Raw genomic sequence first — 15296 nt, 5'->3', positions numbered from 1 at the left:
TGTTCAAAGATGTGTATACAAGGGTTAACTGGGGGAATAAAGGTACTAGATGTTTTAAGCACAACTCTGTTACCTGCCCATGGACTAGGATTTTTTTGAAAAAACATTTCCAAATTAAGTTGCCTCGTATACATTTTGAAATTAATCAGAATTTTGGCTATCTTGTTTTTAAATGTAGGTACAAATGTAAAACCTTTTTAAACAGAGCAAGATAATCGTCAGTTAGTTCCAGGTTAGTAAAACTGTATATACATACATTGTCCACTCTAATCAAATCACAACATAAACTAGTGCCAATAAATTCATCATGGTTCCAAACATTCATTTGTAAATCTCTTCTACCATCACCTTCATCTACAACATTAAAGTTGTAGTGATTGTCCATATCACTAGTGTCATGTATACACTTAGATATAGGGGACAAATCCAATTCCTGAGACAAAGCAACTACATATTGTGTTGTATTAAAGGTAGACAAACACTCTGAAGAATCTAAAAAAACTTGATTCTGTTCATCACAAGCTTGCGTAAATGTAGTGTATTCAACAGTTATTGTATTGCTCTGTTGTTCCCCTGGGACCACCTCTGGTTTGTGTGAAACCTCTGTCCTCTCCCCCTGACCTGGTCTTGTGATCTTGTCCCCTGGTTGCGCTCGCAAATACGTTCTGAGCGCCTCACAGGGTAACTGTCTAAAAAGCACTCATTGTCACAGTCAACATTATTTTCCATCGTCACGTCATCGTGAATCTGATCATGGAAAAAAATACGACCCTGTTGTGTGTTACTTTGATTTGCATTTTCCACTCTAGGTTTAATACCTTTATATTCTCTAAAGTGGGTATACACCTGATGGTTAGCATAATCTTTGCTGTCCCTATTAAGGTTACCAGATTTAGTTTCTAGACCTCTTTTCACAAACGTATCAACCTCTGTTAAATTTTTTCATAGTGATATTTGTTAAAGTCAAAAAGCAGGTCTTCCGTGATATTATTGTTTAACTGCGCCAATTCCTCCTTCAACAAATCCAGTTTATGAATATTGTTTCGTATAATAATGTGCATAAGTTCCATACCTGTTTTCTCGAAAAACGGCAAAAGTTCTTGGAACCCTTCTGTACCAGCTTCAAAACCCATTGGTAACTTGAACAACCTTAAGCCTTTCGGCACTTGTTTTAGTTAAATTGATCTTTCTAAAAACACATTGTCCATCTGTAGGGATTTTAGTTTTTTAAGCTTTTTTTCAAATTCAGCAAGTTGTACTTTTAGCGTAGCTGTTTCGCGTTGATTGTTAACCCCAGATTTCCAATTAGTAACCGGGGGAATCAAAATAGTATCAAAACTTCTTAGCACACTGTTGTTAGAAACATTAGGGTGGTTAACAACTCTAGGCACTTTGTTCAACTCAGAGGTAACATTGTTACTTGGTGTAACTTCTCTAGAACTCGTTGTGGGGGGGCGTATGTAGGGTGTATAATAACGCCCGAGATTCACTCACTGTAACGTCACCAGTATCAGTTACACTTGGAAAGTTGGCAAGTTTTATTAACTGTTAGTGTAGACAAGTTATAGTTAGTATATATTTATATTTTGTTCTTGCTATTTTAATTTCTATTATTTTATGATTAATTTTGCATTTTAATTTAATATGAAGTACAGGTTGTGAACTGCTCTTTATATTGACAGCATTTATTTAAATATTTGTTATTTAGACACTAATTTGTTTATTTAATACATTGGTACAGATTTATTTATCTATTTAAATAACAGAGTTTGTTATAGCATCAACTTTCATATTGATTAGAATTTATAAACTAACTGTATTACTGGGTCAACGACAATGTCTGTGTTGTGATTGGTTCTAAAGTGGGGGCGGGTGATTTTAAAAGTTGGAACCTTAGGCAGGTTTGGTTACTCTGATGATGCCTGATTGTGTTTTTTTTACAGGTGAAAGCGCTAAGTTACAACACCTTCAATTGCTGTGTAAGAGTTATTACACGTTTTATCATAATCAGATAGCCTTTTCTTCATTTCAACCTCGGACTTTTGCAGTTTTATCAGTTCGTCTGAATAGCTGTTTAAAGCTGCTCCCACTTTTCCAGTCTTTTGTTATTTGAGTTGCTATACTCATTCAATGTTTTGTTTATTTCAATCAGCTCTGTGCACATTTGCTGTGTCCTTTCCTCTAGATTACTGGAAGCCATGTCTTACACCAAAGCTGGAGCTTGAACTGATTTTTGCTGGACAGCTGCAAGATTTTTCCCAGTCAGTGTTTTCTTTTCACCTTTTCTAACTGATTTTCTTTCAGGCTCTTTCTTCTTTGTTGGCATCAAGGCATTGTACTTACTAGTCAGTAACTAAATTTACTAAAACTTGCACAGTTTCTGGCCGTCCCTCAGCTTCTTTTTTCACACTGGGAGAGTTGAAATCAAGCTACTGATCAGTGTGCAGCCATTTTGGAAGCTGCCTCCTCTAATTTCTCTATTAATCTTTCTGAATATCTCCCAACTGGAAATTCTGGGCTTCTTGCATAATAGTAACAATACATAATTTCTTCCTTAGCCTCAATAGTCCACTTATGTCATCTTTATGGCTCTTTTTTGGCCTGTCAGTTTTTGTGGACTACTACTTCCTTCCACAATAGGGGGGGGGGGTCCTAGTAGTGTGAGAGGACCAGCATATTCCTATTCTTGCTGATGAGCATTCTTCTACTTCACTAAACTGACATGAGTTAACACCCAATGCCTGAGTTCAAACAACAAGCCTTCTCCTACAAACTCAGGGACTGTTCTGACTGAGCTAGCTAGGTATGGTCTTTCAAACTTAAAAAAAAAAAAACTTCTTTCACTCTGGAGAAAAGAAATGATCTGAACCAGTGCTTTCGTTCTTTATTAGTGTCAAGAACTTCTTCAGAAAAAAATGTACTGAGTGAGTACATAGTGTGGACCACTAAATATAGTAAGGCAGTCAGTAAAAACAGACAAATCCACTAAGTAAAATATTAAAGCAAATATGTTCTGCAACCCATGGTTAAAGCAATAAAATTGTAATAAAACTGGTTAGTGCTAACAAACAAACAAAGCTTGGTGAAATTTTTCATAAATATGTTACTAGGATCAAAAAGGAAGTGGTTATTTAGGGATTACCTAAGGCTATGTAGAGCCTTTTAATGTTTAGAGTATTATTCATACCTGTGATTAAGTCAGGACCAAGAGAACAGCTGCCATATAAGTTCACATAGTATTGTTGAAGTTCAATAAAAACTGTAACAGGAGGAACTGGTGACAACATAAACTGAGTAAGCAAAAAGCTATTGTAATTCCTTGTCAGAAATCATTGCCCAGTGTACTGTAATGTGGCTATAAATTATCTGGCTGGTGAAAACAAAGTGAAGGCAAAAACAATGTTAGTCTGGAGGTGAAAATAAAATAAAACAAGGCAAAAGGTAGCCCTTAAATAGCACTGAATTAAAAATATATTCTTCAGTGTGTATATATTCATATGTTAAAGATGTACCTGATCTGCTGGGGGACATTACTTGTGTTAAAATCAAAAATTCTGAAAACTAAAACAGAAAATAAACTGCTGAATGCAAAAAAGATGCACTTAATCTTCTGGTGTATCAGGAACAAATCACCATTGTAAAATGCAGACTCTAAACAAAACTAGAGTGCTGTGATTATAAAAAAAATGTTTCCTGGATCTAGTGGCTAAAGGCAAAAACCTGTCATGAAATTGTTAAGAACTAATGAATGAGCCAAGGTGGAAAACAGATCAAGTCAGAAGACAGACAAATTAGTAAGTGGCTGTTCAGGGGTTACATGAGCCAACACAGTGCACATTTAAATGTTCAAAGTTTCATTCAAACCAGGGTAAAATTCTACTCCAAGGAAAAGCTGCCACTTAAGATCTCATACCTCAAGGAGAGTGTCAGCATCCCCCCCCAAAAAGTATCTACCTGTTCAATTACAAAAAACCTGACATTTTGAAATTGGTGGCAAAACACACTGTTTACCAACAGCATTTTTTAAGTCCTTGTTATGAATCACTGCATTATATTCCTTAATGCGGCTAGACAGTTTCCTTCTAGTCTTCCCAATGTAGAAGCTATCTCATGAACCGCAAATACCTGCATAAACATTGGTGCTGTGACAGTTAAAGAATCTATGGAAAGTAATCTTGACATTACAGTGTTTAAAATAAAATTAAGATGTTATGTATATGAAGTCACATGCAACACATGATTCACATGAAAACATGCCTGGTGGTTTAAGTATTCCGAATGTTTAAGTGAAAAAGGAACATCGGAATAATCAAAAGACACACATAAGGTTTATTTTTTTATGTGTAAAGGTAGGTGACGCTCCTAAAATAGCAGCAATGTCTCTATTGCTTCCGACTACGTCCCAATTGTTTGTGATGATCCTCCGAATCAGTATCAAATTCATGCTGATAGGGAGGGGAAAGCTACAGGTTTGGTCCAGCATTGAGTTACGATCGGGTGTAGTGGGGTTTCGTTTCAAGTCAGTGTGCTGACTAGATGATGAAGAAAACCCATACTATAAAATAGGTTTAAACATGGAAGCCCATGATTCGCTGACTTCTGCAAAAATTTTTTAAATGAATTGTGTTGGGTAGTTCCTAGTCACAAATAGGTTGTTGAGGAAGATGCTTTCTTTTAAGAAAATATCATCACTGCTCAGTGACAATCTAATGAACTCTCCCCCTGACAATGTTTCTTTTCATGAAGAGAGGATGCTGGCTGTGAAAATCCAGAAAATTATTTCCGTAAGTTTTTGTTTGAGGAAAACAGTGGACTCCCAGGAAAGGGAATCAGTGTCGAGGAAAATTTCTGTATCCAGGAACATACTTTGCATGCTAAAACACAGCGAGGTTTGTGATGACAAGCATGATGCAACTCTCTTGCTCTTCTCATTGACAGCAGCTGGCTAGTATAAGTATGATCTTTTTCTACTCAAGGGACAGCTAAGAGTTACTGGAGGACATCTCAGGAACAGATTTGTCTGGGAAGTTTTGGCCAATGCCTCATGTCCTCATCCCTAACTTTTTCCCTTCTGCCTGACACTGACAAAAAGCACTTCTAGTTAGTCTGTCCCTGCACTGGTCATCATGTGAAACCATCTTTTTGTAAGTGCTGGCTCTTTTCTTTAATACTTGTAAGTGAGGGCTTCTCTTTATTACTTGTAGTGGTTGAGCTGATCTGCTGGTACCTGTGATAGTTCATAACATGTGCCTCCCCTGGGAAGTTTAAAAAAGTGCCGGGTGGTTCAGGTTCATGATCGGATAACCCTTGGAATAACTGCAAGTTTTATTCACTTAAGGCATTTTTCATGGTGACATGTCAATTAATTTCAAGATCAGAGCATTAGTGAAAAAGGAAAATAAATGGGGACAGCATACTAAGTCAGCAGGAAACAAATGTCCCTAAGAGTAGCAGCTAGAAAACTGTCAGGATTGTGCTGAGTTTGAGATCTCAGAAGAGGAAAGCCCAACAGTTACATATTACAGATGGTCTTCAAAGGCAGACATCCACATTTTATATATGTATAACACACACAGTTCCCTATTGTAGTTCCCAGACTTGTCATTGGGAGCACTGTTAATTACAAAAAAGGCCAAAAATATAGAACAGCAAATGTTGAATACAGCTGTTCTCATGCAAGTTTGTTTTTGTAGGGGACAATCAGTTCTGCAGGCCCCAATGCCGGGGGCTTGCTCCCCCCAACTTGCACACATCTATTCTAAGAATCTCATACCTTAGGAAAAAGGGGAATATTCCAAGAAACAGCATCTCAAACTTCGTATGTATAAGTCTGCATTTTTGCTCATTCTTGGACCAAGTCTCCAAATATCAGTTAGCCTTCCAACGCAGACACACCACCCTCTTTTAATGCTTAACAGACAAGCCACTGAAAGATGAAGCATTTCCGCTGTCACTAGAATGGCTCCAGTGGCAGGCAGCAACATTTATCAGGTAGGCCAAAGAAAAGTCAGAAGGCAAAAAAGCACATAAAAACATTGCTGCAAAAGTCATAGCCATAAGCTCAAGCAAGCAGGTAATAGCAAACAGTAGAGCAGTTAGCTGCAACATTATAGACAATGTCTCATTGTGTACAGAGTGCTTGGTTTCCCCTTAAAATAGTAACTGTTTTACCAGACTAAAGAACTTTACATAAACAGAATCAGAAGCTACACTGGGCATTGGGGGCTGTAGACTACCAACAAAACCAAGGTCACTTTTGTGGAGGCAAATTTGTTTGTCCAGCACAAACGCCCTTCCAGAGAGTTTTTTCTAAAAGCGACAAGACTACAGGTTTTCAGCCTTTGCAACTGTAACAACCCAATTAGCACTTAAAACAATCACTTAATATGCAACAGGAAAGAAACCAAATGCATTCTGGCTGCTGTATAATGAATTATGTTTTTGGTTGTACAGAGTATTTCAATTTTGCTGTAGTTAAAACAATGTAGCCCAGAAATACTGGATACTTACTGTGTGTGGGTTAATGTATGTTGTCGAAGGTCCTGCCTTCTTACGAACATCTTGTCACAATAATCACATTTTAAGTTCTTCACTCCTGTGTGAATGTCCATATGGGAAGCTACATGTGCCTTCTGGGTAAATGATTTTTCACACACTGAACACTTAAAATTCTTCTGACCTAAAATGAATAAAACGAATTGTGAATGCTTAAAATCTTCAACTTTCCAAAACACTGAAATACATGTAGTTTGTACAGTAATTTATTTCTTGCTTGACTTACACTCCAACCTAAAAAAAATGCTGTTTTCCTTGTTTTTAGAGGTGCTTGTTTTCTTGTTTGCTGAATGAATGATAACACCCATGACATGAATTCAGCTAGCTCAATTTACATTTGCAGTTATCATGAGGGGAAGAATTATCATTGGCATTGGATAGCCATGCATCAGCAAAATTATGCAAAAATTATAACCCACTAAAATATACATATCTTAGAACTGCTTAAGTTTCTGAAAACTTTCAACTTTCAAAAAAAATCATTCACTTGAAAATTCAGTGCTCATTTTGTTTAGTAATATTTGAGCAAGAAGTTACAAAGCTTTGAAAAACTTATTAGTTCAGAGCAGATGAAACTGTCAAAATATTCTCCATCTCGACAATTCATTAACAAGAATGTACACAATCGCTCTAAGGCTAACACTATTGTCCATCTTTGCACGATGAGCTGCATTGCTCATCAAATATGCAAAACCCTGATCAACCCCACATATCAAGCAGCACCTGCTCTTGGCCCAAACCCATGCCAGTGTTCATGCTGAGGTGCAAAAGGGCTTGAATAAGCTTCACCTCAGTAAGCGAATATGCGGGAATAGCACAATACTAGCAACTGCAACTTGGATTACATAAAAGGCAGAGGACACCTAACAGATAGATAATAGATAGATAATCAGTCAGTGTTCTGAACAGAATCAGGGACAAATGCAGAGATAATCACGGACAACCAGGGGCACTTTTTAAATTGCTAGTATAATAAGTTGAGATGTTGACAGAGTAAGACAGTGTGAAGTTTTAGACATTCTCAGATGTGAAAGAGTACACTACTAATTAGTGTCATGATTTGCTTAAGTAAAATTCCTACTTTTTTCAAAAGTCATCCATTCTTACAAGAGGAATACAGCTAAAATTGGAGTCAAACTCGGGCACATCCCTGAAATTTAGGAACAGAGAGTTGTGATAACAGTAGACAAACAAACATGATACAGTAGGATATTGCACTCAAGGTGGGTAGTGGACATGTACAAGATTCAGCAGCACTGTCAGGTACAGTGGGACATAAAGGACAAGCAGTAGAAATGATTCAAGTGAATCAACTATGATGGGTGAACAGACATGCAGGAAAACACAACTGTATACATTCCTGTGCCATTGTATGTACTGAAGTAACACACAATTAAGGAATAACTGGGAACTATCAGAAATAAAGCTATGGAAGAATTGAGAAAAATAAAGAGCACCACTGGACATAATTCCCAGACAAGCACAGATACTGGAAAAAGAGTTATGTACTTACCATAACTTGGCGTCTGTGCTATCCAGTGTCATTATTAATCACCAATGGGTCTAGGATCCGACCTCAGATCCAAGCCGGCAACTTCTCAGATAGATCCAGACCTCAAGCTCCTTGCTTCCCATAATCCGTTGCTACCTTCTAACCTTCAGACTGAGTTTGCTAAATTAGCTGAAATGCAGAAACATATATCTGCAGTGGAAGACAAACTTCCCAACAGATGCAAAACACTTCAACCATACCAGACCCCCAGAAGGAAAGGGGAAGGAGGGCGGGAATGTGATGAATAATGACACTGGATAGCACAGATGCCAAGTTATGGTAAGTACATAACTATCTGATGTTATCCATGTCGTTATTCATCACCGATGAGTCACAGTCTCCAGCTACTAGGAACCCTGAGTGGCCTTAAGGAAGGATATGGCAGAGCATGGAAGAACCAAAGGAAGCCCTGTTCCTAGATACCAAGTCCAATTTGTACTGCAAAATGAAAGCATGTGGATTAGACCACACTGCAACTGGACAAATCTCATCAATGTAAAGTTCAGCCAAGAAGGCCGATGAGGAAGCAACAGATCTAGTGGAGTGGGGCTTAACTGGTCTGGATAGTTCTAAATACTGACTAGCATAAATGAAGGAACTACAACCAGCAATCTACTTGGAGATAGTCACTTTGGAAATTGCCTGGCCCCTTCTGTTCTGGAAGAAGGCCACAAAGAGTTGGTCCAAATTTCTAAATTCCTCAGTCCTTTTTAAATAAAAGCACAATTGTCTGCGGACATCTAAACAATGCAAGATTTATTCTCCTTTACTGGAGTAATTAGGGAAAAAGACCGGTAGCTGAATCGACTGAGATTTGTTTGAGGCCACTATGGTAAGAAAGGAAGGATCTGTTCTAAGGGACACCCTGCCCTTATGAAAGATCATAAATAGGGGCTTAATGCACAGAGCCTGTAGCTCCTAGACCCTCTTAGAAGTAATGGCTTCTAAAAAGGCTGTCTTCCAGGACAGGAATTTAATATCACATGAACTAGCAGGTTCAAAAAGTTTTTGTGTCAGAGGCTGCAGCACCAAAGTCAAATCCCATGGAGGTCAAGGATCTTTGAATAGTTGAAATGCTTGCAACGTTAAAAGGACTGCTCTCATCTCTAGGACATTTATGTGCAATTTGATCTCTATAGGGGACCATGCACCTTGAACCGTCTTTCCCTGAAAATGCCCCCCCGCCCCCAACAGGAAGGCTTCTGTGGTTACTGTGGCCTTGGGCAGGGGAAGACAAAAGGGCCTGCTTAGAAAAATGACTTGAGACTAAAAGCACCAAATAAGATGATTTCTGCATACCTGCATCAAATGTACTGTCATGGACATGGGCTAAGACAGAATGGACCACTGGACTGCCAGGGTCCACTGGAGGACTCTCATGTGATACCTGGTGATTGGCACCAACTGAATGGCAGCCGCCATGGAGCCTAGCTCTTTGAGAATCAAATGAACAGGTGGATGTGACAGATTCAACAGAAGAGAAACGACTCTACCCTGTGAACATGCAGTGCTGCTGTCTCTGATGCCGTGTCTAGCAGGACTACAACAAACTCCAGGTTCTGGCTTGGAACTAGATTTGACTTGGGCAGGTTCACTGTGATACCAAGATGCTGGAAAAGCCTGAGGATATACCTGGTCATAAGTGTTAGTTGATGCCTTATGGGAGCTGTGAGAAGCTAATTGTCCAGGTACAGAAAAACTTAGAAATCCTGTAGGCTGAGATGACCTGCCAACACTGCCATGCATTTGGTAAACACCCGGGGGGGGGGGGCTGTGGTGAGTCAAAAGGGCAGAGCTCTGAACTGATGACTGGCCCCTAGCCAAAAGCATAAGTGTCTGCTTGAGCATCTGTCAATTTTTATGCTATAGTATGCATCCTTGAGATCCACTGAACACACCCAATCATCCTTGAGCAAGAGACGCAGAACAGACTGCACAGTGACCATCCAGAACTTGGACTTCTTCACAGAATGGTTTAACTCGCTGAGGTCCAGAATCAGACTCAGGTCCCCAGTCTTTTTTGGCACCAAAAAGAAGCAAGAGTAAGTTCCAGACCCTCATTGTCCTGTCAATACTTCCTGAATGGCTCTTTTTTTAAAGGGGGTCTTGCACCTCGAGATGTACCACCCCGCCAAAGGGAGTTGGCCTATCTGGCAGAAATCTCTGAATTGAACGAGGCTGGGAGAAGGGAATGGAGTATCCCCTGAAAATGATTTTTAGCACCCACTGATCAGAAGTGAGACTAGTCCAGGTTAGTGAGTGAAGGAAAAACCAACCCCTGACTGCCTCCAGAGCAGGACAGTTGGGCAGAGCATCTGGAAAGCTGAAAGGGCTTCTCTGAAAAGGGTTCTCGGGACCCTTGATTTTGCAGAGCCACGATGCCCCTAGGGAACTGACTACTGTTGAATCCCCTGGCCCGGCCTGTAGAAAAGCATTCCTGGGAAGTGTCCGTAAAGGAGGACAGAGTCCTCCAGAACCAAAGCTGCTTACTTCCCCTCTGGGTCTTAGAAAATGACATCAGGGGAGTAGAAAAATCGATCCCTACTGTGGAGAGAGTCTTGCCTTCCATCTCACTGCAGGTTAAGGTCTCTAACAGACGGTCCAAACAAAGTGGAACTGTCAAAGTGAACATTAGTGAATGATGCCTTAAAGGGTTCTGCAAACCTGCAAAGGTGAAGGCAGGCATGCCACTCGAGAGGTAGCCTCTGCAGCACTGGAGATCAACATAATTGAGGCATTCGCGGAAGTGAGAGTGGACAGCCTCAGAGAAACTTGCTTGAAGCTCTCTGGAGGCAAGGACTCTGAGTAGGAAGTGGTAATCTCTGAAACCAGATCCCTCTGAAGCCCTGTAAAATGGGCTAAGTAATTGGTTGCGCTCAGGCCAAAGGTAGCTGAGGCAAACGCACACTTTCCAAAATGGTCAGTCGCTTGGGACTCCCTGTTCAGGGGATGGAACAAGGAGGTCTGCTCAGTTAGCTCCTTCTTGGTAGCAGCGGCCACCACGATGGCATCGACCTGGATATCTTTGTTCCAAAAGGACCTACCTTAGCGGGATTGAGGAATTTATCAGCTTTCTTGGGCACAGGTTCCATCGTGCCTGGATCCTTGCAGGCCCGGCTTGCGATGAGGTCCACAAGCTCATCAGCGGGGGGAAACCCAGGTAGTAGAAGGGCCCATCCCAAACTCCATCAGGAACACTGACTCCTCTGAAGACAGGGGTTGGAAAGATGGGAAGACCATCCACCTCTGACAGCTTCCAGGATGTCCCCGAAGGAAACCTCCACAGGCGGATTATGGGGGACCATCTCCCTCCTTTAAGTCTGTGCCTTCAGTGAGGGACTCTCTGCGGGAGTCAAAGTGCCTCCTCTTACATGTTCTCTTCTGATGGGGCTCCTCTGCTGTGGGCTCAGGGAAGGACTTAGAAGAGATGGGTACCCCCAAGTTGGGCAGTGCCCATCTGAAGGCGGTCGCGAGAAGACTGACCCTGAATGGATGATGAGAACTCAGCACCCAATCCTGAGAAAGGCTGGGGAGGACTTTGAGAAGGAGGAGAGGTAACTCCCAAACTGGAGAAGGTCCTCTCTACCACCTCGAAGGCCGGACTGGGCGAAGCCCCCATCCCCTGCAGCCGGGGCCACCTGGGAAGGGACAAGGGACCCCAATTCAGTGCCAAGGCCTCTGGCAATATCGTCCCTGAGCTATCCAGCATCAAAGCCTCTAAGGGATGGGAGCAGTCCAAAAAATCTGGATCTGAACCCACCCCCAGGGAGCCAGCACCAAACCCTTGGAGACTAGGCCCTCTCTGGTCCAAGGGCTGCAGAACAGAGTCGGCCAGGGACCCCCAATGTCTCAAGAAGGGGGAGAATACCTGGCACCACTGGCCTCTCACAACAAACCTCCGGGTCCTGACATTTCAAAACCTGCAGGTTTGGAAGAGGAGAGTGAAAACCTGTGGATGGGGAGGGTCTCCTAGCCACATGGGCTGGGGATGGCAGCAGGCCCAACTCAATTTGGGCTTTGAGGAAACTCATCATCATCATCTATCCATGTCTGAGGGAAGAAGACTTCTGGACAAAGCTGAAGAATGGCCTGATCATGCTGGCTATCTGGCTTTGGATCCCGAAGTTCTAAAGCTCTGAGAAGGAGATCAGTTCTGACTTTTCTGATCTGACCGCCTGGAGGATCTGGGAGGGGAACCCTCTACGACAATAGGATCCAACAAAACTGCTGGATCTGACAACTTTATAGGATCCGAAGACTTAGGAGCCATACCATACGGATCTGACAAATTGGTAGGATCCAGATACGGTCTGCTTATACTTAGATCCGAAGGACTCCAATCCAATGAGGCATTTGGATCTGAGAGCCTGCTCCGAAGACCTGGGAACTGCAGATCTCAGATCTGACTTCAAAGAGACTGGACTTGAATCCAGGGATCTGCGATCGGAGAGCCTTGGCTTTTTTGTGGAGCGAAGAAGAGGACACCCCAGAGATTGGAGGCTGTCTCTTCCTCGGTTCCTGAGAAGGCTTGGAAGGGAGCCCGAGGACAGTGGACCACCCTGGGCCAAGCCTTTAAGGAGTAACTTGTTGTGGCACTCATCAAGGGCCCTGTGGTTGAATGCGGTACAAATGTGTCATTCAACCTCCAGGTGTGCTGACCCTAAATAGTACAGACAATCCTGGTGCAAGTCAGAGCACAGCATCTTCCAACTTTACAAGGGGCACCTTTAAACATTTTTTTTTTATTGTTTATCATTTGTTTACTGGGATAGTCTGACTTTTCTTCCTGGGCCTCTGCTAAAAATTGGCTCATTCCAAGTCAGAGTCTCCTGGTAAACAAATGATAAATAAAATAAATTTTAAAACCTGAATGCTTTTCAGCCATCCTAACTGCAATATCCACACACTCAACAGGAAGGGGAAGAAGACAGTTTTTTTTTTTTTTTTTTTTATAAAGAGAAAAGACCAGCTATAAGAAAATAGTGAGAAGTGTCACGCACTAGAAGGGTGGAGGAGAGAACCTATCTACACCAAAAACTACGTTCTAACAGGGAGAGGAGGAATTAAACTTAACTAGTGATAGTAAAAGACAGTAACATTACCCTAAAAGGAAAAGATAGAGGAAACAAAGCCAAGAAAATGGCACTTATCTCTTAGTTCCTATGCTTGAGCCTGGTCCACATCTGGAGCGATTCAGCAGTAAACGAGATCTGAGGGTTAGAATGTAGCAAGCGATTATGGGAAGGGGAGGAGCTTGAGCTCTGGATCTGTCTGAGAAGTTGCCGGGTCGGATCTGAGGTCGGCTTCCTAGACCCATCAGTGATACACGGACAGCATCAGATTGGTAACAGTAACAGTTGCAGCAGCAATATGCATGCTGGGAAAGGTAGGAATTGGGAAGGTCAATTAATCCTAAATCATTATTTGGTGCAAGCCACAAGGACCTGTTAACAGAAATGTCACTTTGAACAAAACATTACTTGCAGATTATTAAATGCAATGCATTGGTATAGATTTATAACAGATGAGATGTAATTACATGGAAGATATGGTACATGTCTTGAGAAATACAAAATAAAGATTGAAATAATGAAAGATAATAGTCATTTGGAGGCAATCCATCAACACACAACAGGGTTATGTGTTTAAAAGTGGTACTGTACGCATATGAACATGATTAGTTATGTGTGAAACGAAGACCACTCATGATAGCACCTAGGAGAAGTAATCATCACAAAATGTGTCTGATGTCAACATGTCAATACTGTGTAGTAACAAATGCTGCATGCACTGTTTCAATTTATTTTACATACACACACACATATATATATATATATATATATATATATATATATATATACATGCATACATACACACATATACATACACGTGTGCATTTCTGATGAGAGTGTAAAGCAGATGCACCTTACGTGTTTAGCTCCTGCTGCCGGCACACACACACACAAGTTAATGCAGTATGATAAATTACATCTCTGAAGGCAGTACAGTATCCTGCCCTAAATCAAAACTCCCTAACTGAACATTGTGCAACACATCCTTAATACATGGTTAACAACATGCAACAAACCTCATAGACAGGTGAAATATTACCATTTGCTAGTAAATGAACTGTAAGAAAACACCCGTTGATTGAGACTGTAGCATACAGTGGCCCATCACACTGTTGTTGTCATCCACAAATTGGCGACTAACTCCACTGTATGGCTGCAGGCAGAGCCACACTATGAAAGGCAAATTTTCAGCAATTTTTGCCACACAAAAAACATAACTAACAATATCTTTTCCACATCATGGATTACTTATGATGCTGTCTGCTAACTGTAGGTCCAAGGAATACATCATTACACTGGTCATGTTCATAAGGAAAATGCACAATTATTGGCTGAACATCACCTACCCTTCCCACAGCCATGACAGGCTACAACAACAAAGATCCTATTACACTATATAACAACTATGTAGCATGACACACATCAAGATCTGTTGAATAAGCTATTCTTACATGCAAACACTGTAATGTGAACAAAATAACAGAAGGCATACACCACTGGAGCAGAACATCTGCAACACAGGTCAAACTCCTCTTGACCTGTGCATCAACTGAACATGTCACACACGACTTTGTATCAAACTTGTCAGCACACATTTGAAGAGATAACTTGAGAAATATGTATGAAAGCATATGGCTCCCACTAAGGGGATTACAAAAGTTTGCCTGTCTCATGTCAATTGTAAATGTTTGCATTACATAAACTTTTAATCATTAATTTCTTTTGATAAGGCAATTCTGTGCATAGCCAGTCTGTTACAAACTCTGTAGTTACACCCTGATAGACATGAACACCTGCCTACTTGGATTCAGCGTTCATTTCTGTATTAACCAATGACGTTACAGACAGAAATATTATCTGACATGTCATGATGCATGTGCTTGAAGGGATTACATCAACAGTCTGCTGTAATGATTAAGCTCCTCTAAAATGTCTTTGGTGGCTCAAAAATATTCAGCCCTGTTAATGTCCAGAGTAGTGTGTTTGCATAACACCTCTGTCAAGTAAGCCAGTCCCGTTCACCACTACTGTCTTTCACAATGTATTACCCGATTCATACCCATGACTTTCTATACCCTCATATACAGAACTGCATTTTAACTACTGATGCCATGGAA

The 15296-nt window shown here is 41.0% G+C and overlaps 1 protein-coding gene across 4 annotated transcripts in view; it reads right to left on the bottom strand.

Moving 5' to 3' along the window:
• PRDM4 (PR/SET domain 4) overlaps positions 1 to 15296 on the bottom strand; it is a 780070-nt gene that overhangs the window by 65588 nt on the left and 699186 nt on the right. For all 4 annotated transcript variants that reach the window (XM_044088574.1, XM_044088573.1, XM_044088575.1 and 1 more), the window contains one exon: positions 6511 to 6679. In XM_044088574.1, the coding sequence (XP_043944509.1) occupies positions 6511 to 6679 (169 nt within the window). The remainder of the gene's footprint in view (positions 1 to 6510; positions 6680 to 15296) is intronic.

Source organism: Protopterus annectens, chromosome 11.part0 (genome assembly GCF_019279795.1).
Source record: "Protopterus annectens isolate FY-2018-M chromosome 11.part0, PAN1.0, whole genome shotgun sequence".
Taxonomy (NCBI): domain Eukaryota; kingdom Metazoa; phylum Chordata; order Ceratodontiformes; family Protopteridae; genus Protopterus; species Protopterus annectens.
The sequence above is the reverse complement of the archived record's forward strand: the minus strand, read 5'-3'. Positions and strand labels throughout refer to the sequence as shown.